At 45.6% G+C, this 23,445-nt stretch overlaps 2 protein-coding genes across 2 annotated transcripts; both read left to right on the top strand.

Annotated features, from left to right (window-relative positions):
* The first annotated feature begins 934 nt into the window (after positions 1 to 934).
* On the top strand, positions 935 to 3,049 carry CCDC201 (coiled-coil domain containing 201). The gene is made up of 3 exons (XM_075417309.1): positions 935 to 941; positions 1,496 to 2,061; positions 2,963 to 3,049. The coding sequence occupies exons 1-3, from the start codon at positions 935 to 937 to the stop codon at positions 3,047 to 3,049; spliced, it is 660 nt and encodes a 219-aa protein (XP_075273424.1).
* Positions 3,050 to 16,165: 13,116 nt separating this feature from the next.
* Positions 16,166 to 23,055, top strand: IGFBP1 (insulin like growth factor binding protein 1). The gene is made up of 4 exons (XM_075418538.1): positions 16,166 to 16,572; positions 17,930 to 18,108; positions 20,387 to 20,515; positions 22,142 to 23,055. The coding sequence occupies exons 1-4, from the start codon at positions 16,206 to 16,208 to the stop codon at positions 22,271 to 22,273; spliced, it is 807 nt and encodes a 268-aa protein (XP_075274653.1). The 5' UTR covers positions 16,166 to 16,205; the 3' UTR covers positions 22,274 to 23,055.
* Positions 23,056 to 23,445: the final 390 nt, after the last annotated feature.

Below are 23,445 nucleotides of genomic sequence, written 5' to 3'. Positions count from 1 at the left end.
TAATTAACCATATGAACTTTAACAAGTAAGGGTAAGGCATCAGAATGTGTAGCTGAGGATGGCTGGGGGGATGGGGATTGGAAACTCCTTCTTATTCCCTCTGTAAGTTTGACCATGCCAGTTTACTGCCAGTGAGCTTCTATGATAAAGGCTAAGGAAAGTCAACCTGGCTGAAGAGGAAAGGAAAAGAAGCAGTGTCTGGAGGCTGAATGCTGCTTATCATGTGTCACACAAGCTAGCACTGCTAAGGAGTCAGATGAGAAATGGGTGTCCAAATAAAAGCAATAACGAGGTTTTCTTTTTTCTTCCTGCTTTCCTAGGAGAGAAAAAAAAAACCACCATAAACCATTTGACTCTTGCTGTATTGAAGAGTCAGCACTCTGCCTCTTGTTTCCTGTTCTTTGGAAAAACAAAGTGGATGTGAAACTGCTAAACTCAGGTCTGTGCAGGTGCAAAGCATTGACAAGGAACGGAGAACTGGTGCTTTTTACTTCAGCAGGCTTCTCTCCCTGTCCTCCTGCCCCTGGCTTTGCTGTTGTGTCCACCCAATCCCTGCCAAGGCCTTTGATCTATAGGGTTTAGAATATGGGCACTTAAAACACATTGCCCCCTTGATGAGCTTCATGCAATCAACCTGCCTGAAATACGTGAACCGCCTCATGAAAGCAAGCAGTTCAACAGTTACTAGAAGTACTTAACTGCTCATATAATTAAGATATTTTTCTTAAATATATCTTAACTTGAATATATTTATCTTAGGCTTCTCCATGTGTAAGAAATCAAGTTCGTTTTTGCTGGGGTTGGCAAATGGGCAGGGGAAACACTGCTGACAAAATCAACCTTGCCATTTTTGTAAATTTGGTTGAAAACAGACTTGCACAGAATATAGCTGTTCTAGGATCAAAGTTTAGGATCGGCAGAAGAAGAAAGCCAAATGTCAAGTAAGTAGGAGGGAATGAGAGGTCTGTGAGAACCCTTTTAAGCAAAGTAAAGAAACAAAATGGTAACTGGAGTAAGAGATGCTTGCTTGAATCTAGAATTTCTCTGCACATGTCTCTAGAGCACTTGAATTTTTGCTACGCTGTGGTAATCCCTCTGACATGTAGCAGTTTTCACCTACCTACACAGTATTAGCAGCTGTGACTCCAAAAGTATATTAGCCGTATACTCTGAAGGAGAAAACACTGTTTTAATGATGTTTCAGTTGATGAGATATCTTAAAGAAATTCTAGCACGTGCGGTACTCCACTTGCGTAGGCCTGGGACAGGAGTAAGTGTTGTATGTGTGACAAGCTGTCTTGTAATGTTCTGTTCTCAAAACGTCTCTTATAAACCCTTGAGGAACACTGATCTATACAAAGGATAAACTCTGTGTAAAGGCAGGATGCAGACATGAAGATAGGAACACCTTGAATTTGTTTTTTGAAGCAGCTGAAGACCTTACATGGCATCTCTCACTATGTGAGCAATGACACAATTTTTGTATTTTCTTAAGGCAATAAACCTGACTTCAGGATGTCAGAAGAAGATTCTTTTCTGAATGTTAAAAGATGTCTGAAAAAGAGAATGGTGAAGCACAGCACTCCAGTGGACTCGATATTTTCAAGAACAATGCCATCTATTACAGATCTGACAAATCAGTCAATCATGGACCAAGATGCCAGTAAGAGAGTTTATGGATCTCCAGTGCCGAAGTCAAATCTAAGTAGCTCACTGGCTCAACTATCAGCAGTACGTGTTGAAGCATACATCCCTCATGTGTCCCCAAAAAAGCTTTCAATGGTGTTTGACTCACAAGAACTAAATGAAGAGATGAGTCAAAGCTCTTCGGCTATATTTTCTAGAAGAAGGCTTTCCACAGTGCTGTCCTCTGATGAATCAAAGGAAGAACCAAGCAATAAGGTTGTCCCAAATGTGGAAAATCCAGCTCCTGCTGAAGCATTTGAGGAGGCTGCAGCAGCTCCCAAGAGTGGACCTTCATGGCTTGTCGCTGGAATACCAGGGATAAAAGATGTCCCAATAGTAAAAACCAGGAAGAAGAAAACTGATAAAGCTCTTGTGGTAATTGCTTTCCCTTAGTTATGCAACAGCTAAGCTATAGTGTTTCCTACCTCTGCTGAATATATAAAGATCTTTCTAGTAATAGGGGAATATTTTAGTTATGGAACATCTCCACAACTTTACCAGTGAGAACATATGTTTATGAATTGGGTCGTAACCTGCTAGACTCTGTGGTATCGTTCCTAATCATACACTGGATGGGATGCAGTCTTCCAAACCAGTACTTGCTTCAGCTTTTGAACCTGCATGACTAGTTCTGTACACTAGTGCAAAAGTACATTTTTTTTTAAATATGTTTTTCTTCAGGAGAAACTTAAGAATGGGAAGAACTCAGTGATTTAAATTCTCAAGTTTCTCATGTTGGCAAGTTAACTAAAACTGGAGAAACAAATAATATACTTCTTTCTGTATTTCACCCAAATTGTAGTGTGTTATAAAAAGAATACCAGCCATTGCCAATGGGGTCTTGCATGCAGTTCTTCAATTAGTGCAGGGTTTCCTTGGGAAACATTAGATTAATAGACCTTATGCAGGTGTTTATTTTTTTGTTCTGTGCAACGCAAGAACTCCACTTCCTAGAATTTTTATTATTGGCAAGGGCCCTGTAAAAAGCCCATAGAAAGTATAGGGAGGCAGCAGGCTTCAGTACTCTGCAGGCTGTCATGTCAGTGTGAAGCCATCAAATCCTGTTCTGGCTTGGTTTTTCTCCTGTACTGCATTGTTCATGAGTGTTAGAAACTCAGGAATACTTGCTGACTGAGAGTAAAGGCTTCTTAGCATAAAACGAATGGAAAACCTCAGCCAAAATCCAGTTGAGTTCATAATGCCTTTGTGTATATTGTTTGTTTAGGACATCTGAATGGATTAGGCTGACTAAATATTATTTGTTTTTCTATAACAGAGAAAGAAACAAAGAGAATGGGTGCTTCGTCAACTTAAAAATATTGAGGAAGCAACTGAACACGAACTGACAATTGAAGAAGCTTGATAGATCTACCAATGGAACTAGTGCTATCCTTGTTGTGGCAACAGCTGGTTTGAATGAATAAATCACACACCTGACTATAGTGCCTGTTAGACTTCCTTTTTCCTTCAAAAATGTTCTTTTTGTTTGTTTTGTGATTCTTTTTGCCCCTCAAATCTAGGAGGAGTCGGGTACAAATTAAGAAGTGCCTCTATGTGAGAGCCAATGTTAATTTATAATGGCTGAGGCTGGGAACAAAGCAGGGAGGGAGAACTTTGTGTGAGAATCATTCTTCATCCTGCCACAGCTCTTCCTGACCACCCTCTTTTGTGTAGCATTCAAATCTTCTAGGGTTGCTGATGTTCCTTCAGTGACAAAGTCCTGGTGGCCACACAGAGTGTAATCCTGGTTAGCCAAAGGAGAATCTCTTCATCTAAAGAGTAATCAAAACTGATGCAATCGGGAATGTTTTTGCTGCTAGCTGGGGAGATGAGGAAATAGTGAGGGGCACCAAGGAGGGAGGCCAGGCTCTAGAGATTACTAATTAATGACTGTTTGTTTGGAAGTTTTTGTTCAAAGCCCTGGATTGTAAATGTGCCCCACTGTTGCATTGGAGGTCCTTACTGCTCAGCCGTGTGTTGTGAGGGAGTAAGGGTTTTCTGTTGTGCTCTGGAGCTGCTGTACGGCAGGAAGGAGGGGGGACGTGAGGGTGACCCACTGACAACTGTACTGGCCAAATGGCAGTTTAGCTCCCAGGCAGCTGTTTCTGAAGCACTAGTCAAGAAGTGATGCAAAAGCATAATGCTCATACTGGTTCCTACTGCTCTCTGTTACTTAATCTTCAGGCAGAGTTGAACACTTCCAAGTGATCTATGGGGCATCAGCAGCGGGGACCCAGAACAGGCTTACCATGTGCACATGCATCCCTGTGCTTGTGTGGCACTAGCACATGCGCTTTCCTGGCTATTCTGCTCTTGCAGCCTGTTGCAGGCACTACGTAGTTACCCCAAAGGGAAGGGTTCCTGTTCAAAAGAAGCTGCAAATTAAGGACAGAGGCAAGGGAAGCTTTTGTATTTCCCTCTTCAACACTGAAACTTGTAATATCTCATGTCCAAGATGGCAGAGAAGCAGAAGTGTGGCCCAAACCAACATTATGAGACAGGCTAACCAGTAACAGCTGTGTTATGCTCAAAAATGTAATAGTGGAGTTGTGGTTTTACAACCTCTCACATGGTTTAAAAGGAATTAGGATGTTTTTGCTAATGATTCCTGAAGTGGAACTCTTCAGAGTTTCTCAGGAGAACAGCTTTGTCCTCAGATGTGGCTTTCCGTGGTAGCTAGGCAGTGGGGGGATGTTGCCCTTCAGGTCACCAGCCAAGGCATACTCTCGTGATTTGATGTTTAGTTAATGTTCTGGTGTTTGTTTGTGTGTGTTACCCAGGCTGCTTGTCTGGCCTCCACAGGTTCCTCTGGCAACCAGGGAGCTCCTGGCTGATGTAGATCCCAAGCTGCTTTTGAGATAAAATAGGCATGGTTGCAGATGTGCTGCTATTCCCCTTGAGCTTGCAGGCATTTCATCAGCATCTATGATTTGTGCCAGGGGCTGAACTAAGATCAGGCAAGCGCAAGGTTAGCATAAAGGCCTCTTCTACCCCTGGGACAAGCACAGATTAGTCTGGCTGCATGACCCAATGCTTAATCCAAACGACCCAGTTCTGTCTCTTGTTTATTTGTACCTTCACAGGTAGCCAGTTCCATTTATTCATTCTTCAGGCTTCCCATCTTGGTCTCAGAAAGTCTTGATACTACTACTTTTCTCTCTCCCAATCACCTCTCAAAGTCACTCTGGGTTCCTGCTTGAGCCCATCCAGTTCTTTGGTCTTCAAGTGTCTCCATTTAAAGTCTTCTCCAGTCTGGCCTCCCGTCTTATAAGACACAGAACTCCTTTGTCTTTGATGCTTATTCTTCACTGCTGGATTTCTTGCCTGATCTGATACCTGATGTCAGTCTTCTGCCAAAACTCAGACTTAGCTGTCGCACCCCGAAGTGCCTTTGTCTCCTTAGGTTGACTCCCTGCATGATACTAGGCCAAGTGGAAAGGTCATTAAAGGCCAACTGTATCAAGCTCCTGCCCTTAGCAGGCCAGGGATGTAGTCTTGGGAAAGTCCTTCTCAGACCCTGCTTTGGGCTACATCAAACGCAAAAGGAATCTGGGGAATATGGCTGCTTAACATCAAAGAAGTCTTTGTGCCAAGTGCAATGCGAAACTTTCTAAGATTCAGAACACAGTAAATGCTGGGAAAGTTTTCCAGGGAACAAGGCTGCTGCCCTGTCAAGTTCACAGAGCTGGTTGGTGCCAGTAAAATCCCAGAGACTTTCCTCAGTGGAGGGAAACAAATTGCCTGGAGTGGTAACACAGAACTGACTTTGGGTCTTTCCAAGTCCTGAAGCTGTATCAGGCAGACAGATGCACAAAACTCAGGGCTTTCGGGATTTTGGAAACTACTTCTATTTCCTCTCTTTAGAATGTATATTTGGAAAATACAAAAGACTGTATAGCATTTATCTCACCGTAATTTAGATCCTCATGAATTTGCAAAAGTCACAACATTGCTCTGATAGCCTTTCATGAGAAAATATGAATAGAATTAATTAGTGCTTCAGGGATTTTCTGAAACGTCTGACACTTTACATCAACAGTATTATTGTTAATTATAGGTTAGAATACGAAGGGACTTCAACCAGACCTATACAGTACTAAACTACAACTATCTCCTAGCGAATGACGTTCCTGAAGAAAGACATGTCTCTAATTTTTAAAAGCCAGGTTGTTACGAAAAATGAAACCACATATACCAAACTACACATACAAAATTACCCTACTATTCTTGCACTTCACATAGAAGTATACGCGCTGGGGCAAAATGGAAAAAAAAACAAACCACCTCTGTAGCACTACTTCTGTTTACAGGGTTTGCACTTCCATTTTAATGCTTAAGGTAAGTTATAAGGCTAGTTTTCTGTCATGGTATACACATATACTTGAAAAGAGCCGGCTTTGAGAGAGGCACTAGCAGTATGCAGCTTCAATGTTGTTGAATGTTCATCCTCTAGTGGCAGCAATGGCAAATTACTCTTTGGCTAGCAACTCGCTTTGTGTGCAAAGTTCCTTTACACATATTTATACTGCAATATCACTGCAGTGCAAAAAAGCACCAATAAACACACACTTAAAGGGAGCCATAGAGTCGAACACCTCCAAAAAATAGGCCTCTGTACTTATTAGTGACCTCAAGTACGGATTGCAGGTGCTGAAGCTGGAAAAGATGAGTGACAAAAGACACCAGGCTCTGAAGAGATGATAAACCACACGGTGTCGTGTTTTGTAGAATAAAAAGCCCTTTTTCTGCATGGATGAATATGAATAAGAGTTGCAACAGGTTCCTGAGCCTTTCTCTCGTCCTGGATTTCAAATGCAACATTGAGCATGCTTGTAAGTTCAGAACAGCCTTCCCATGGAGGGTGCTCTTTTAGGGCAGTATTTTTCCTTTAGAAGCAAAGCTGTGACCTTGACCTGGGGAACTGTTTTCAGTACACTCGCCTCTGAACGGATATTACACAATCTACCTGCTGATGGTGACTAAGCATGATGTTGGATGGAGAAGGACAAAAACACTCCCAAGAACAGAGGGAAGAGACAGAAGCGTCTTCACCCTGGATTTATGAGCTCAGCCTTGTTCCCACTGAAGCAATGGTAACACTCCTGTTGACAGAGCTGGGAGTGCTCTGCCCAGCTGCAGTGCTTCTGTAGGAGGCCAGACCAAAGAGAAGAATGTTTAGCACGTCTTTAACATCTTTCAGATTTCAATAACAGAGAACTGGTAACTAAGTTACTTCTTTGCTGATCATAGCTGAACAATTTTAGCAAAACTAGGGAAAGTCTTTAACATGAACAGATTTTTTGTTTTTCTCTAAATCACAACGTAGTTACATTCCTGCTACAGACAAAACCCTGAGCAATAAATTGCACAGCAGTGTCACGGACCTGTATTACAGAGTGCTTTGTCCTACTAGACACACAAGCACAAGTCTCCCTTAGTTGCACCAGCCGTTGCAGTCCACAATGCCTGTTAAAACAGCTCACTCCTACACACTTACGATTTCTTAAACAAAAATGAACAAACATACTGAAGTTTTGACTGAGCCTAGCAGCCCCTAGAAGAGTTGGACCAGCCGAAGCTATTGGGTAATATTTTCAAATGCCATTAAAAACTAGACCTAGGCACAGATCCTAGGACCCCAGCTAGGATGTAGGGTCCCGTCCCCCCCAAACCTCAGCTCTGCTGCTCTGTCTGTGTACTGATATGTAGGTACTGAATGCCACTATAAAATCAAACTTTGTTTGCTAGTGCAGTCAGTCCCAACGGGCATGCAGACCCCGTAGAGCCTGACAGCAGCTCCTGGTTGCCAGCCTCCTGGGTCTGCCCACGCACGTGATCTCACCGTACTTTACAGCAGTCTCACCCGTCCACGCTGCAATGGGATGTGTGTGGAGGAGATGCATAGCAGACAGGAGGTATATCTATCTGCCTTTAGTTTCAGCAGCCAACGGGATAAAACTCCGGAAAGTGAGAGACAGCATTTCACATCCCCTTCTCATCTAGATAGGACCTTGAAACAAAGTGTCCTAGGTTACAAGGCAGTAATCACCATCTCCAGACTTACTGTGGAGTCAGGGCTTTTAAGCGTTACCTGTCAAAGCTGTTCTACTTTACCTAAGTATTCATTAAAAAAGAAGATCGAACTTGCATCATAGGTCAGTGACTCACTGTCTTGCATCTCTGGTATTTTGTTTCTTTGGAGTTCTGTGGGTTTTTTTTTCTGTTTTAATTCATTCTTATTGAAGAAATGGAAAGAAGGAGAGGGAAAAATGTCCTTCGTTACTCCTAGGGAGTGAAAAAAGAAAGCAATAAATCATATCTTTTCTGTTTCTTACTGTTGCTGCCATTTTGATCTCTTTTGTTGCCCTCCACTTCGTCCTTTTGGCCTTGCCTAGGTCTACATGTCACCTCCTAGATGGCTTCTGCTTTCAGCTCCTCGTGTTGTTGCAGGTTTGTCACCAGCAGTGACCCCCTTCTACTGGCAGCTTCCCAAAGCTTACATCTTACACCTTCTCCTAAAGAGGAGATGCCAGCAATGAAAGGGGAAAAGAAATACCTCATACGTCTAGGACAGGAAAACACAGGTTCTCTGCCTAGAAATGGAATAATTCAGCTTTCTAGTACAGAAAGGTGATCTGAATTCAGATACAGGAAAAAAAGTATGAGCAGCCCTGCTGACAAATTTACTGGGAGAGGAACTTGATCCAAAAAAAGCACTTACAAGACACCTAGGTAAAATGGGTTTTAAAGTATACTTCCCAGCCAAGAGAGCACCCAGCAATAATTGTAACTGTGCTAGAGGAAAGAAAAAAAGGGCTGAACCGGGATGGTGGAGAAAGAAGTGCTGTTTGGCGTCCTGAATGCCTCTGGCTAGCTGAGAAAAAGTCCACTGGGACCGTAGGATTGAAAATTATACTACAAAGGTTATGATGTAAGCATACAAATCAATAGTGTATCCTGACCTTGACTAGTATATTCAGTAGTAGGTGGGTTTTTTTGGCCACAACTGGCTGATGATAAAAACTGATTAAAGAAAACAAAACACAGAGCGAAGACCTTAGATGAGACCGGCAAAATGAAAAACTGACTGTGATGACTACCTTTGGAGACGAACGAGGCAAGCAAAGACACAAGAGCAGATTCATGACACCTAACAGGTCAATTGGCCATTCCTTCTTCTCAGAATGCAAATGAGTGGAGTTAAAGGAAAATGAGACTTGGACTGATTGTTTTAAAAGGTGTAATTTTTTGCATATACTTAATAAATCTGCAGAACAGGTTTTCACTAGATAGATATCTTTAGGACAGAGAAAATAACCAAGTCAGCAGGGAGAAAAATTGCTATATATGAAAACGTAGAAATTATGTTAAAAAGATGGTGGTGTTGGGGGCGTGGGTGTTTATTTTTGTCATGTTGACCATGTCATGGTCAACCAGTCACTGGTCGTAATAACAACAGCAACAACACATAAATGAAATTAAAGTCTTACTTTTATAGTTACACATAGAAGCATTTCTACAACAGTTGATTGATCAGATTTTGTGAGAGAAAAGCTTTTGAGACATCTAATAATTCTTCTCTGTGTCTCTCAATTTTTACAACTGACCCATCATCAAGAAGTTATGGCTCACTAGAAGTTTTATTCTTTTCCATGTTGCTTTGCTCTAGAAGGCAAAATCACTATGATTTATTGAATACAGCCAAATTCATATTTGTAACGACAGGCACTCTGCTTTCATCTGTAACGAAGTGCCTTCACAATCTAATCTTGGCTTTTTTGCTTTGTTTCATTATACATTAATTATATTGATTTTTTTTTTTAATCCAGTAACTCTGTGTGATCTCTGTGTTTGATGCCAGGCATTATTTATACAGTAGGTCAGGCAAATATTCGTGTGACATTCAATCTTATCTCCAGTGGGATTTTGATATAATAACAGGTTGGATTAACCCCTTCAGGACTCTATTTGCAAAATGTGCTCTCCTTCAAGGAGCCTTAAAGCTGCTGACAAGTAGAGTGAGCAGCCTCAGTTTTTCTCTAAAATTTTTACCGGGGTGTACTTGCCCAAGAATAGGGGTGACCCGCCCGAATGAGGGCGTTGTGTCTCACACTTACTTTGTCTTCATACTGTTCTCCAACCTCTTTCCCCAGAAAGCAAGCCCTGCCACCCCCACCCCAAAAGGTTCAGGGTCCCAAGAAGAGGCCAGCACCTCTGAGCATCTTTGTTCCTCCGGACGGTGGGAACTTGCCTATACCTCACTGTGGATCTCCTGCAAAGAGTTTGAAATAGTAAGTACACGTAGATTAAGGCTGCAGTGAGGATCAAAAGCTTTCACACTTGATAACCATCGGACACTAATTCCACGATCGTGATGTTTGAATAGCTCAGGCAACGCTGAATCCCAGCGGCAGCTTACCTGGTTTCAGTTCTCTGTGCAAGCCTGAAGCTCTCTAGAACTGACTGAAGTCCCAGAGTCCTGTCTCTTGTCTTCTGGGGAAACAGTAGAGGCTCGGAAACCTGAAAAAAAAAAATGCTCTTGGTACTACCAGCAACAATATTGTAATAGTAATTAACAGAAATGATGTTGTTGAAATCAGAAATGCCCTGGGACAAAAGGCAGGGGCAGACTTCTTAACAAAAGCAGCTGGGTAAACTGTTTTTGTAAGAAAAAGCACAGAAGTGAATAACCTAAATGTGGGCAACAATTGTAAATGATCCAGAGAAAGGTGCGCTCCTGTTTTAACAGCAGATCATTTTGCTGCCAGTAACAGCCCTCTTGCTGAGGATTTCAGGCTGCGGTCTTCTGCCCTGCCTGCAGCCCAGCCCCTGTTCCTGTAGCAGGCACAGTTCAGGCACGTTTGACCCTGGTTTTGGCTTCCCACTTCGTAGGATGGATAACCAGAGAAAATGGACCTCTTGACTTACTGTGGTCTGGGCCCTATGACTTCTTCCTATTTTTATTAGCATTTCTTAAAGGATAAGAAAACAAAAGAATGGCATTTTAGGTTCTAGTACTAACAGCCTAAGGCATTCATGGAGGAGAAAAGACTCCATGAAGCCTCAGGAAAAAAAGAGCAGGAATTTGAAACATCAGGGCTCCTCCGTTTCTGGGTGAGCACTAAGCTCCTTCAAAAATCCAGCCTCTCTACTGTGAAAGACCATATCCGCTGTTGCATTACATCAGGTATGAACCAATATAAATGAATTATTGTCGGCTGTTGTCCTAGAGACACTTTTCCCCTAAGTTGAGTAACTGGCTGTGACTATGATTCCCCTGGTCTAGGGCTGGATCTCACTTTTTCTCCATCAGACTGTCTACTTTTCTCCCTACCACGTGTGAAAGGCTTGTCCCTGGAAAGCCGTGTATTGGTTTGGGGAGGGAAGGGGAGTTTCATGTGCGTCCTGGCATTTAACACGTGTGACGGACCCAGACATTAAAGTAAACAGCAGCCTTCTGTTACTGTCTCAAACTGTCCTTGACATGAGATGCCTTAATATGTATTTGAAAGCCCTGTTATATTTAAATTGCTTCTAGAGCAAATTCCTGGGGAATTTACCTTTTCCTTTGCCAGCATTAGCTAGCAACCACTGAAGAAAGTAAACCCAATGATGGTGAAGGCTGGAGACTCCTGCCATCAGTGCCTACAGCCCTCAGGGACTGCAGTAAAGGGCACAGCTCTTGCTTGGCTGGTGGTGCTCATTTCTGTTGCTGGGCCCAGAGGGACACAGTGGCTGAAGAATACTCAGAGATCTAAAGAGATGATGCTAGTTTAGGTGCCTGGAGCTAGTGCTAAAGGGATCATTTACGTTTTCCAAAATCCCTGCTAAGCTATAGCTCACTCTGGTAGGCACTGCAAAGCCTTCAATTCCATGACTGGTCCCAGGGAATACCCCTACCTGGGGTCAGTAATGCTGACTACAGCAGGAGGGGGGAAGCAGAAGCTTTTTGGTATCAACTCTCCACAGAGGATCTCACGCTCTGCAGCATGCTTTCAGGTTCACCTCTTGTTAAAATGTTTCTGGATTACTTCTCCAGCTAGGCAAACTCACGCTTGTGCCATCACTGCATGGAGCACCCGGCCCACAGTAGGATGACTGAAGGGCTTTAACCTGTCTTGCCAGAAGAGCTCAATAGTTCTTCAAAAATAATGATCTAGCTGGTCTACGCACACACAACATTGCAAACAAGGTGTTTTACTCAGCGCCCAAACACTTTGGGTGCTACCAAGGAAAGAAATTACTTTTCCTCTCTTTTTTTTGAACCTGATGACCCATGATTCGATGCAGAAAGTGCGTAGGCTTCCCTAGCTAGACTTGCCATGAGACAGCCTCTCGCTTTTCTTCTCTCACTGCAGTTTTAGTTTGAGGTATTTCTAAAATATTTTCCACATTCTAGCAAAACTAATTGCCGGGGGGGGGGGGGGGGGGGGGAAATAGCAAAAATCAGTCTGCAAAAGTTAGAGAATATTAGTGCAGCTTGGAGTACCTCATTACCTGCATCTAGAATCTAATTCTAAAAGCCATGCTTGCCCAAACAAAATAGAAAAGTAATCCCATATGGCATACATGTCATTACCACCAAGTGACCACACACAATCACTAAATGCTTGAATCAAATTATTCATCAATAACCTAGGCACAGTCAATCACTTGGATAAAAAGTTCCTAATAATCTATAGAGCTGAAATAAAGCATTTTTGCTAGGGGATAAATGACAGAGAAAGGACTAGGATTTTTGTATTTCTATCATAGCTGTTTCTCTTCATATCCTTGATGCCACATATGTGTGCATGCACGTACATACCGTGTAGTAGTTTTGGATACTAAGCTTGCAATTCAGGGTTAGCTTCTTATGTAAAGAAGAATAATAAGGATATTCCACTGGTTAGTTTGGGGTGTTTTACACATATCAAGAGAAGCAGTCTCAGTAGGAAATTATTTGGCAAGTCATTTGAATTTTTGGTGATTAGAGGATAAAGATCCCTCATACACGAACTTGTATAAAACTTTAAAATTTTTTAAAAAGAATAAAAAAAGTTTTTTTAAACTTTTATAAAACACTCCATGTGCTTTAAAGAAAAAAATTAAAAATTCCAAACTTTATTTAACATGCAAAATGAGATCATTGGCTAAAAATTATTGAGAAACCAATGGGGAAAGTCTTGTAGAAAAGCAGCCCTTCCCTGGGATTCGTGTGGTGTCTTTTGACAAGTGGTTCACATGAAGGGACAACAGTGGGAACACCTAAAAATTATTATCAAAAGTCTTCAGTAAACACAGCTTTACATCACGGATATTTTTAACCTCCTGACTCCTGTTTGTGTTCTTTAAAGCAATGTCAGGGTCAAAGATGGAGATTGGTAGATGAGTTGTAGTATTACATCAAACAGAGCCTACGTAAACATACACAGAGCCTATGTAAACGTATACAATACTTGCACTTCGTTGATGTCCCGTGGCCCATCCAAAAGCATTGCCTGGTTGATTGACGTTGCCCTAAGTTATCATAATCTGTTCTAACATATGTTCATTACATTTATATGAATGAAATATGAAGGGACTGGTTTTTACGGGTCTACCTTTTGTGCGGGAGAACATCTGCTCAAGAAGTCTGCTTTAGCAGAGTTTTAGATTTCCTCAGTTTGACTGTAAAAAAGACAGCAAGAGAAAAAAGGCTCAGCCATCATTTAGAGTTGACTTGAAATCATAAAGGAAACAAAGCAAAACCACCTTCAAAATGTTTTATCATCCATGGGTATTTTTTGTTTATCTTTTGGTTATATTGGGTAATGGGTAAACTGGAAAAATCTGGCTTCTAAAAGGCTGCCAGCTGTTAGGAATTGCCCGAAAGGCTCAGATACTGCCAGGTGTCCCACAGCAAGGAAAAATATGCCCAAGACCTGAAAACATGGTGGTGCTTTGGAAGAGGGAGGTTCTTCTGAAACTCGCGGAAGTTTGGTGATGTAGGTCTGTACATCAGACACAGACTCTGCTCTCGCATGAAGTGTCTGTCTTTATCGAGTTACTTAAACATGATGGTAGTGAGTTAAAAAGTCATTTTTGAACGCATTTCACGTGTATCACTAAAAGCTGCTTCCCCTCGGTCCACGTCCATGTTTTTCAAGACAGACAAGCTGCAGGCAGGCCAGTGGCAGTCACTCTGCAGTACAGTCATTCCAGGAGCAAGCAGTTGACGTTAAGCAGTCAGTAGTAGAATGACCATCAATTCTGTTCATACCAAGCTATCTGAGACAGCAGCGAGATACACACAGGTAAGTGAATGAATACACGCATACACACATACAAATGCATAGCAGCTCTTCGGGTTATTGTCATTTTACAACTGGGTCTACTTCTCATCTGTAATTTTTTTTTCACATCTGTTCATGAAAGGGACTTTGTTTTGCATTGTTTTCTTTTTGTGAGGGAGGAAAGAAGACATATTTCTGTATATTTTTCACCTCACATTGAATAGGAAGAGAATCATGATTTTGTAAGACAGATGTACAAGAAAAAATAGAAATGAAAGGAGGAAAGAGCATTAGAGCTTGAAAGGTCTAATTGCAATGTTCTGCAGAAGCAGTCGCGCCCTAGGTCTTCAGTCAAAATTTGCTCCTAGTCAGGCATGTGAAGTCCATAGAATGCTTTTTAAATCTGTGAAATTAGTTTTGCCTAAAATGCTTAAAAATGCTAATGATTTTTTAAGGGCTGCCATCTCCTGTGTATCCAGATAACAATCCCTAAAACAATCTGAATTAAAAAAAAAAGATTAGATTAAGTAGTTCAGTGAAAATACCTCAGCTGTACAAGTCTGTAACCAATAAGAATACTTTTATGAACGGAGTTATGAATATAGGGGGTTAAAAATGCACTGTATTATGAATAAAACCTTTGGCATCAATGCCAGGAAAAGAAGAGTGAACGTTAAAACAGTGCTCTGCAGTTCCGCTTCACTTCCATTCATGCAGGTGATATATTTACGGAAGAGGAGAACCAAATGCAAAAAACCCCAATCAGACAAAAATCATGCTACTTTAGATGACTTGACAGAGGAATTTGCTATTTCGAGCTCCCTACATACTGCAAATACCAGGATAAAATAACCTGTTCAGCACAGGGTAGTTTGAATACTTTTGCTGTTTATTGTAGTGACAACTGTTGCACGCAAATGAGACAAGGAAATATTTTATTCTTGTTTTCCCCCAGGTGACACCCGAGGAGATGGAGAGGATAACAGGGCAGACGGAAAAGCAGGTATCTCACTTATTTCTGGACTGTTTGACGAACACCTGGTTTCCCCCAAATGCCCGTTCTGAGCGCTGGTGCTCCCGGCAGCATCCCCCCAGCATCCCAGCAGCATCCTGGCAGCGGTTACTGGGTCCCGGAAGCGTTGTCACCCTCAAGGCCTCCGCTCTGGTCTGTCGGTGTCCCCCAAACCTGCAGCCATGCGACGAAAATTAAACGAGGTTGTGTCGCATTTGTTTCTGTGGAAATATGAAGTCAGTTTCTCCAGTTTCAATGGGATTTCCACCCCCTCCCCCCCTTTTTTTTTTTAAACATTTACATTTTTATCAAATGTCAAGAATGGGAGACAGGAGACATTCGTGACAGGCGAACGGGGAGGGGATACCCCCCCTCGTCTGCCCGCTTCCCCTCCCTCCTTGCCCCATTTTTCCTTGCTGACTGCACCGGGGCAAGGAGGTGGGGGTGAGGGGGCAAAAGCATTCCTGCATGTCTGGAGGGAAGGAAAAAATCACAGAATCACAGAATGGTCAGGGTTGGAAGGGACCTCTGTGGGTCACCCAGTCCAACCCCCTGCCGAAGCAGGGTCACCCAGAGCAGGCTGCACAGGACCACGTCCAGGCAGGTCTTGAATATCTCCAGAGAAGGAGACTCCACGGCCTCCCTGGGCAGCCTGTGCCAGGGCTCCGTCACCCTCAGAGGGAAGAAGTTCTTCCTCATGTTCAGCCGGAACTTCCTCTGCTTCAGTTTGTGCCCATTGCCCCTTGTCCTGTCACTGGGCACCACTGGAAAAAGTTTGGCCCCATCCTCCTGACACCCACCCTGCAGATATTTATAGGCATTTCTAAGGTCCCCTCTCAGCCTTCTCTTCTTCAGGCTGAACAAGCCCAGCTCCCTCAGCCTCTCCTCGTAGGAGAGATGCTCCAGTCCCCTCATCATCCTCGTAGCCCTCCGCTGGACTCTCTCCAGTAGCTCCTTATCTTTCTTGAACTGGGGAGCCCAGAACTGGACACAGCACTGCAGATGGGGCCTCACTAGGGCAAAGTAGAGGCGAAAGATAACGGGGGGGGGGGGCGAGCGGCCAGGGTCTCGAAGCGCCACCGCACCGCCGCTCCCCCCCGCAGCCCTCCCGCTCAGAGAATCGTTAACTCGGGGTTAAAGATTAACCGCCGGGCGAAGCACCGCATAAATGGCCCGGGCGCGCAGGGTGCCTGCGAGCCGCCTCCCGCTCCCCGGCCCGCCCAGCCGCCCTCCCGCGCTGCCCCCCCGCCGAGATGCGCGGGCTGCGGCCCCTGCTGCTGCCGTCCCTGCTGCTGCCGGCGCTGCTGGGCCCCCGCCTGGCCCCCGCCGCGGCCCCGCAGCCCCTGCGCTGCGCGCCCTGCTCCGGGGAGGAGCTCGCCCGCTGCCCGCCCGTCGCGCCCGGCTGCCCGGAGGCGGCCCGCCAGCCCGGCTGCGGCTGCTGCCAGACCTGCGCCCTGGAGCCGGGGCAGCCCTGCGGGGTCTACACGGCCCGCTGCCGCCGGGGCCTCCGCTGCCGCGTCCCCGCCGGAGAGCCGCGGCCCCTCTCCGCGCTGGTGCGGGGCCAGGGGACGTGCCTGCCCGCCGGCGAGCCCGGAGCCATGCGCACGGCCGAGCCCGCAGGTACCGGGGCACCGCGTCCACGCCGCGACGGGGCCGGGCGCCCAGATCCCGGTGGGGCTCTGGGGAGCGGTGGCTGGAGCGGGACGGGTGCCTGCTGGGCTTTCTTCGTGTCCGTCGCCGAAAGTCGCGACAGGGGATGGAAAGACCCCAAGAGGCTTCGTGCCCGGCTGCATTTCCAGGCTAAAGCGTAGCTGACGTAGTGCCGTGCTACCCGGACTGCCTCCGAGCAGGACGGCGCATCTCGTGCTCTGTGATGATCAGGAACCTCTTCAGTGTTATTTCATCATTTTGCCGTTTTCTTTACTGTTGTTATTGTCACCTGCTGTGTCCGTGCAGCGGCGGCGAAGGTAGCTCGGTAGCGTTACCGAAATAACCCTTATTGACTCCAAGTGCCGGTGGCCACTGGCGGCAGCAAGTGGAGGTCCTCTTGTGCTGGAGGGGGCAGGGAGGGGAGAGAACCGTGACTAAGCTGAGGGTTTAAGGCTCCTGCAGTTAAAGAGGTCTGCTATTTGATTTGATTTGATTCCTTCCTTGGCTTTAGTCTTTCTTTCTCTCTTTCCATCCTCAATTTTCCGCCTCCGTTTTTTCTTAAACTTGTCAAAGTGGGTTTTAGTCCATTGGATCATTGTTTACCACCTTGATGCAACAAGTTATTGACACGTGTGTCAGACTTTTATCCCGTGATGAGTCCCTGCGATTGCAAAGAGCTGCTGTTGCTTCCAGTGGGGGAGTTCACACGGGCCAAGTTAGGCACTGGCACGCGGCCCACGACCAGGCAGACCCAGACAGTTTCTGCCGTTCCCTTGGCTGTTTGCTCCACTGCGGGCCAGCACGATCTGCTGCTGGCTCCTGTGAGTTGCTGCCCTGTCGGGTACGTGAGGCAAGGCATGGAACAGGCTTCCAGGTGCAGGAAGCCACGGGGTCAGTCTGGACCGTTTCCTCTCCTGAATAACAGCTGAGACACATCATGCTGACCAAAATCTAAACTCATTACAAGCTTAACCCCAGCCTTTCCTCATTTAGCAAAGTGTCTGCAACCCACTATGGTCAAGAAACTATTTTAATTTCTAACAGGCTGGCTGCAGCTTCATCTTTGGGATTAGACTGATTTTGAAAGACCATAAAATAACCAACTTGCTAGAGAACAGCTGATGCGACCTTGTATGAATTTATGACAAAAGTTTAATTTGCTGTGCCGCACATGTAATTTATTACTTTTTCAAGAGCTGCTGTAATGCATCTGTCTTAGATATCACTCGTTATTGATTCTTCTTCTTTTTCTTTACCTTTTTTAACTTTGAGAACTAAACGCCAAAGTTCACTTGTTGATGTTCACCTCAATATCATTCCCTTCCAGACTCTGTTGAACCTGAGGACATGCCTTTGGAAAGCACTGAGGTGACACATGATCAGCTGCTGAACTACCAGCTGATGTTTCCCATAGGCCAGGACAAATCCATCCCCTGGAACGCCATCACTGCGTATGAAAACATGAAAGCAAAGAGGATATCCGAGCTCAAGAAATGGAAAGAGCAGGTGGGTTTTCTTTGTGAATCTTTCAGAGACCATTTCAGTGGATGATGTTGATTCAGAATGCAAAATGAAAACGTGTGTGAAATTCTAGCAGCAATGCTGGGATGTCAGTATTTTGAGTAGCCAGCAAACAGACTGTTGGCATGTCTTCATCGGATCACAGAATCACAGCATGTTAGGGGTTGGAAGGGACCTCTGTGGGTCGTCCAGTCCAACCCCCCTGCTGAAGCAGGGTCACCTACAGCAGGCTGCACAGGACCTTGTCCAGGCAGGTCTTGAATATCTCCAGAGAAGGAGACTCCACAACCTCCCTGGGCAGCCTGTTCCAGTGCTCCGTCAACCTCAGAGGGAAGAAGTTCTTCCTCATGTTCAGCTGGAACTTCCTGTGCCTCAGTTTGTGCCCATTGCCCCTTGTCCTGTCACTGGGCACCACTGAAAAGAGCTTGGCCCCATCCTCCTGACACCCACCCTTCAGATATTTATAAGCATTTATTAGGTCCCCTCGCAGCCTTCTCTTCTTCAGGCTGAACAAGCCCAGCTCCCTCAGCCTCTTCTCGTAGGGGAGATGTTCCAGTCCCCTCATCATCCTTGTAGCCCTCCGCTGGACTCTCTCCCGTAGCTCTTCATCTTTCTTGAACTGGGGAGCTCAGAACTGGACACAGTACTCCAGATGGGGCCTCACTAGGGCAGTGTAGAGGGGGAGGAGAACCTTCCTCGTCCTGCTGGCCACACTCTTCTTGATGCACCCCAGGATTCCATTGGCTTTCTTGGCAGCCAGGGCACACTGCTGGCTCATGGTTAACCCGTCATCCACCAGGACACCCAGGTCCCTCTCCGCAGAGCTGGTCTCCAGCAGGTCAGCCCCAGCCTGTACTGGTGCCTGGGGTTGTTCCTCCCCAGGCGCAGGACCCTGCCCTTGCCGTTGTTGAACCTCATCAGGTTCCTCTCTGCCCAACTCTCCAGCCTGTCCAGGTCTCGCTGAAGGGCAGCACAGCCTGCTGCTGTATCCACCACTCCTCCTGGCAAGCGTGGTGAAAGCAGGTGTGCATCAGTTACGTCCCGTACCGGCTCCATGCAGCGGCTGAATCTTTCTCCATATTTACTTTCAGATTATAAGGCGGGGCCTGAATTTCCAGGATTCCTCAATTTCGGCACTGCCGAACCGCGGTGGGCGATGGGGTGCGGGGCCTTTGCAGGCGGGGCCGTGGTCCACGCGAGGGCACCAGAGAACCATCGTTAAACTGGTCCCCGCAGCCCGTGCACCCACAGCGGAACTGGAACCGGGTGCCGCGAAGCCCAGTTTCGTAATGGTCACGGACAGAATGGAAAAAAGAAAAAAAAAAAAAAAAAAAAAAAAAAGGCAAAAAGCCACTCACCCCCACCCCGCCCTAGGAAGCCTGGTTCCACATCCAGAACAGGGCTTCACCACCGAGTCAGTGTGAGCAGAAGTGCCGTGAGCTCCAGTCCGGATTTTTAGGCTTCTGCTTTCCTGACCCGCTAACGTGAGGGGCTGACACAGGGAGGTCTTGCAAAAGCAGAGGGTAGAATTATTTTCACTCAGAAGTGAAAATATTTGTTCGATCGCTCCTCCCCTTTCACTCATTTAAACGCGTTGGGTGCTGTTAACACGTGGCAGTTGTGACTTTGGAAAAGGGAGCGAGCAAATGGTGAAAACAGTGAATATTGCAAAGAGTTCCTCATCCCCAGTTCAAAGAGTTCCTCATCCCCATTTCCAGGCAGTTTGGGGTTGGGTCTCAGAGCCACAGGGGTGTTCTCTGCTCTGCTTCGGCGACAGCCCTGTCCCGCATGAAAGATAACAAACATTCAGATGTTTGTTCTTGCACCATCTATATGCGTCTTGCACCTATTCTCCATACATCAACAGAGTACGGGGCCATGGCAACCCAGAAAACGTGACTAGCCTCACGTACACCAGCCTCCTGCTGAGCACCTCCCCATAATAGGAGAGACTGTACCCTCTGAGCACTAATGTGTTTACTTAGCACAGGTTAAATTTCCTTGTGTGGCAATTTAAAGACTTAAATCCTCATGTTTCTGAGGACAGAAAATACCTCAAAGAATAAAAACAAAGGCCTGAATGCAACACCAGAGTTTTCTGGCTGTGCTCCTACTGAAACAAGTAAAAACTACATGCAGAGCAGCCTGGTGCAGATTATACATGAACAAGTATTTTCAGCTTTTTTGCTAGCTTTATGCTGATTACTTTAGCTGGTTTCTTCGTGATTCTGGTATTGACAACCTTTGCACAATATTCCTGCAGGGACCTTGTCAGAAGGAACTCTACCGAGCCCTCTACAAACTGGCGAAGGCTCAGCAGAGAAGCGGCGGGGAGATTTACAAATTCTACTTGCCCAACTGCAACCAGAATGGGTTTTACCACAGCAGACAGGTACGTGCGTCCTCCCCTGTCAGCTCGCGGCAGCGCTGCCACTAGCCCGACACCGCCAGCCCTTTCACAGCCCTCGGCTCCTAGCTTCCCGAGCTTGCAGCTGCTGGGAAAGCAGGCTGTGAGAACAGGGATACCTCGTAGTGAGAGCAGATGGTTTGTCCTTCTTCTCTTAGAAGGGAGCCGCACGCTGCGGGCTGACAGCAGTGGAAGCAGGAGTCTTTGCCATTCACAGAACAGGTGCGCGCGAGGCCTCCTCCAAAATCTTTTAACCCTGTCTGCTCCCAGGCCAAATCCAGCTCCATGTACCTAATGTGGTCGCATATTCCCAGTCGACGTTAATTCACAATATCCACCATAACGCCTGCAAAGCCCATTGAATATAGAATAATCGCTATGGAGACTGGAAGCTCTCAGCTCCCAGGCAGTGAAAAACTCCACTGGCAGTGAAAAAACTCTCTGGAGCAAGATTAGCCTCCTGAAAGTAGAACAAAAATAATCTTTTGTGCTGCCTATGGCTTATGTTATATGCTCATTTCCATCATAGCCTCAGAAAAAGCCATTGCAATCTACACTGAGAGTAATCTGCAAACCGAACTAAAGCTCCCAGCCTCAAGCCACACCCTGGTAACCACAGGTCGTGCACACAAATTTAGCAGGTCTGCATAGATCTGTGTCACCGAGACTCCTTGTTTTTGGGCATGGCACCACGGTGTGACTCACAGTGTGACCTGGGATCTAATCAGGCACAAACAGAAATCTGTTTAACCCCCTCCCCAAGAAAAACCCCACCCTATTTGCTTCGTTGCATGTAGAGCCAGACCATCCAGTCATTGCTCTTGCCCTACCAGCTGTATATTCTGCCTGCCTTCGGTTTCTCACGCTGGAAGCTACTGCTGTTTAGTACTGCTGTTCACCAAGGAGTGGGCAAACTGTCTTAAGTCTGCTGTTGTGATAGCTGAGCTTGGGTCACAGCTCTCTGAGTGCGTTGGTCAGAGGCTCTGTCAGAGCAGGGACCGTCACATTCAAAACAAGTCTGTGCATGGCAAGTCCCGACCTTCACAGAATCACAGAAGGGTCGGGGTTGGAAGGGACCTCTGTGGGTCACCCAGTCCAACTCCCTGCCGAAGCAGGGTCACCCAGAGCAGGCTGCACAGGACCTTGTCCAGGAGGGTCTTGAATATCTCCAGAGAAGGAGACTCCACAACCTCCCTGGGCAGCCTGTGCCAGGGCTCTGTCACCCTCAGAGGGAAGAAGTTCTTCCTCATGTTCAGCTGGAACTTCCTGTGCTTCAGTTTGTGCCCGTTGCCCCTTGTCCTGTCGCTGGGCACCACTGAAAAGAGTCTGGCCCCGTCCTCCTGACACCCACCCTTCAGATATTTATAAGGCATTTATTAGGTCCCCTCACAGCCTTCTCTTCTCCAGGCTGAACAAGCCCAGCTCCCTCAGCCTCTCCTCGTAGGAGAGATGCTCCAGTCCCCTCACCATCCTCGTAGCCCTCTGCTGGACTCTCTCCAGTAGCTCCTCATCTTTCCAGTTCTGTCCAACACCTTTCCTTGCAGTATCTGACAGGTAGTCTTCTGCTTATGGTTGCTTATTGTGGGTTTTGTTTTGCTAATAACATTCTAGTGCGAAACTTCACTGGATGGAGAGTCTGCTGGATGCTGGTGTGTCTATCCAAAAGATGGAAGAAAAATTCCTGGATCTCCACAAATGAAAGGAGACCCCGAATGCCAGCAGTATCTCAGCTCACAAGAGTAAAACTAAACACACTCATTCACACCAAGTTTTCTGTGGGGCCTGATCTAGTCAGGAGGCGTTTCAGCAAGGTGGTTTTGTGCCCTTGACTTTCAGCACAGGAGTAATGCCACAAAGTAGCCTTTTTACTGCACTGGGATTACTCGGGTGCTGGAGAGACAGATATGAGCCACTGCAAATCAAGTCCTACAATCTTGTACATTTTGTTTGTATAATATTATGGATACCCTCATATGTAAAGCTGTTGAATTATTTATTTCACAGTACATATATTTTTGTGTGTGTTGTTACTAATTTATATCCTCAAACACTTCATAACTTTATAATGTAAATACTTAATATTATTGCTCTTAAATGTATGCATCTTATGTTGGAGGAACGTTCTTACTTAAAACTTCAGATGGCATAACTCTATTGGGAAAATGGCTTGTAAACTTGCATTTTTGTACTATGTATTTATAGACATAAAGCTGAGTTTTAAAAAATAGCTTTCAGCAGAGAACATGCTTAGAAACTTATTTAAAACCTGTTTTGTTTATATATCATGTTGCTTTTGCACGTCTGTTTCAATGTCAATCTGTTTCTTAAAAAAAAAAGTCTGAACCTTGATGAGATACTGAAGCTCCGGATGGGACAGTATTTGTTTCTATTTTCCAAACGTAAGCCTCGGATAAAGGACAAACACAGCACAATATTCCGTGCCACCTTTGACAGGTGTAAGTTGTTCACATGCTGATATTGTCACGTTATTTAAGACAACATATTAAATGATGCCTTCTGCGCTGTCCCGGTCTCCTGCTTGCTGCGCGTTCCTGTCCAGCAGCCTGCCCTCGGCAGGACGGCACAGCCACGGGTGGGAGCGCAGACGAAAACGTGCCGCTTGCTGATCTGCCTCCTGAACTCCCGGCTCCCGTTTCACTGCAGTGAGTTTTCTTCTCTTGCTCTCCCCACCCGGTTCCTCTGCTCCTGTCTGCTCCCATCCTGGCTGTGCTCTGCAAGCCTTCGCCTTGGGCACAGCAGCAGCCTCCGTGGGAAGTTATTAAAAGGTTTTTCTGGGTTGGAAAGCTGGATGCCATTCTCCTCTCAAAAGCCTGAGGCAGCATTATTAGTGCATTTAAAAAATAATGTCAAGACTAGAAAGAATCATTTCCCTTGCAGAAAGTCAGAGGTTATAA

Source organism: Opisthocomus hoazin, chromosome 4 (genome assembly GCF_030867145.1).
Source record: "Opisthocomus hoazin isolate bOpiHoa1 chromosome 4, bOpiHoa1.hap1, whole genome shotgun sequence".
NCBI classification, from domain to species: Eukaryota; Metazoa; Chordata; class Aves; order Opisthocomiformes; family Opisthocomidae; genus Opisthocomus; species Opisthocomus hoazin.
Note: the sequence above shows the minus strand (reverse complement) of the source record. Positions and strands in the feature narration are given on the sequence as shown.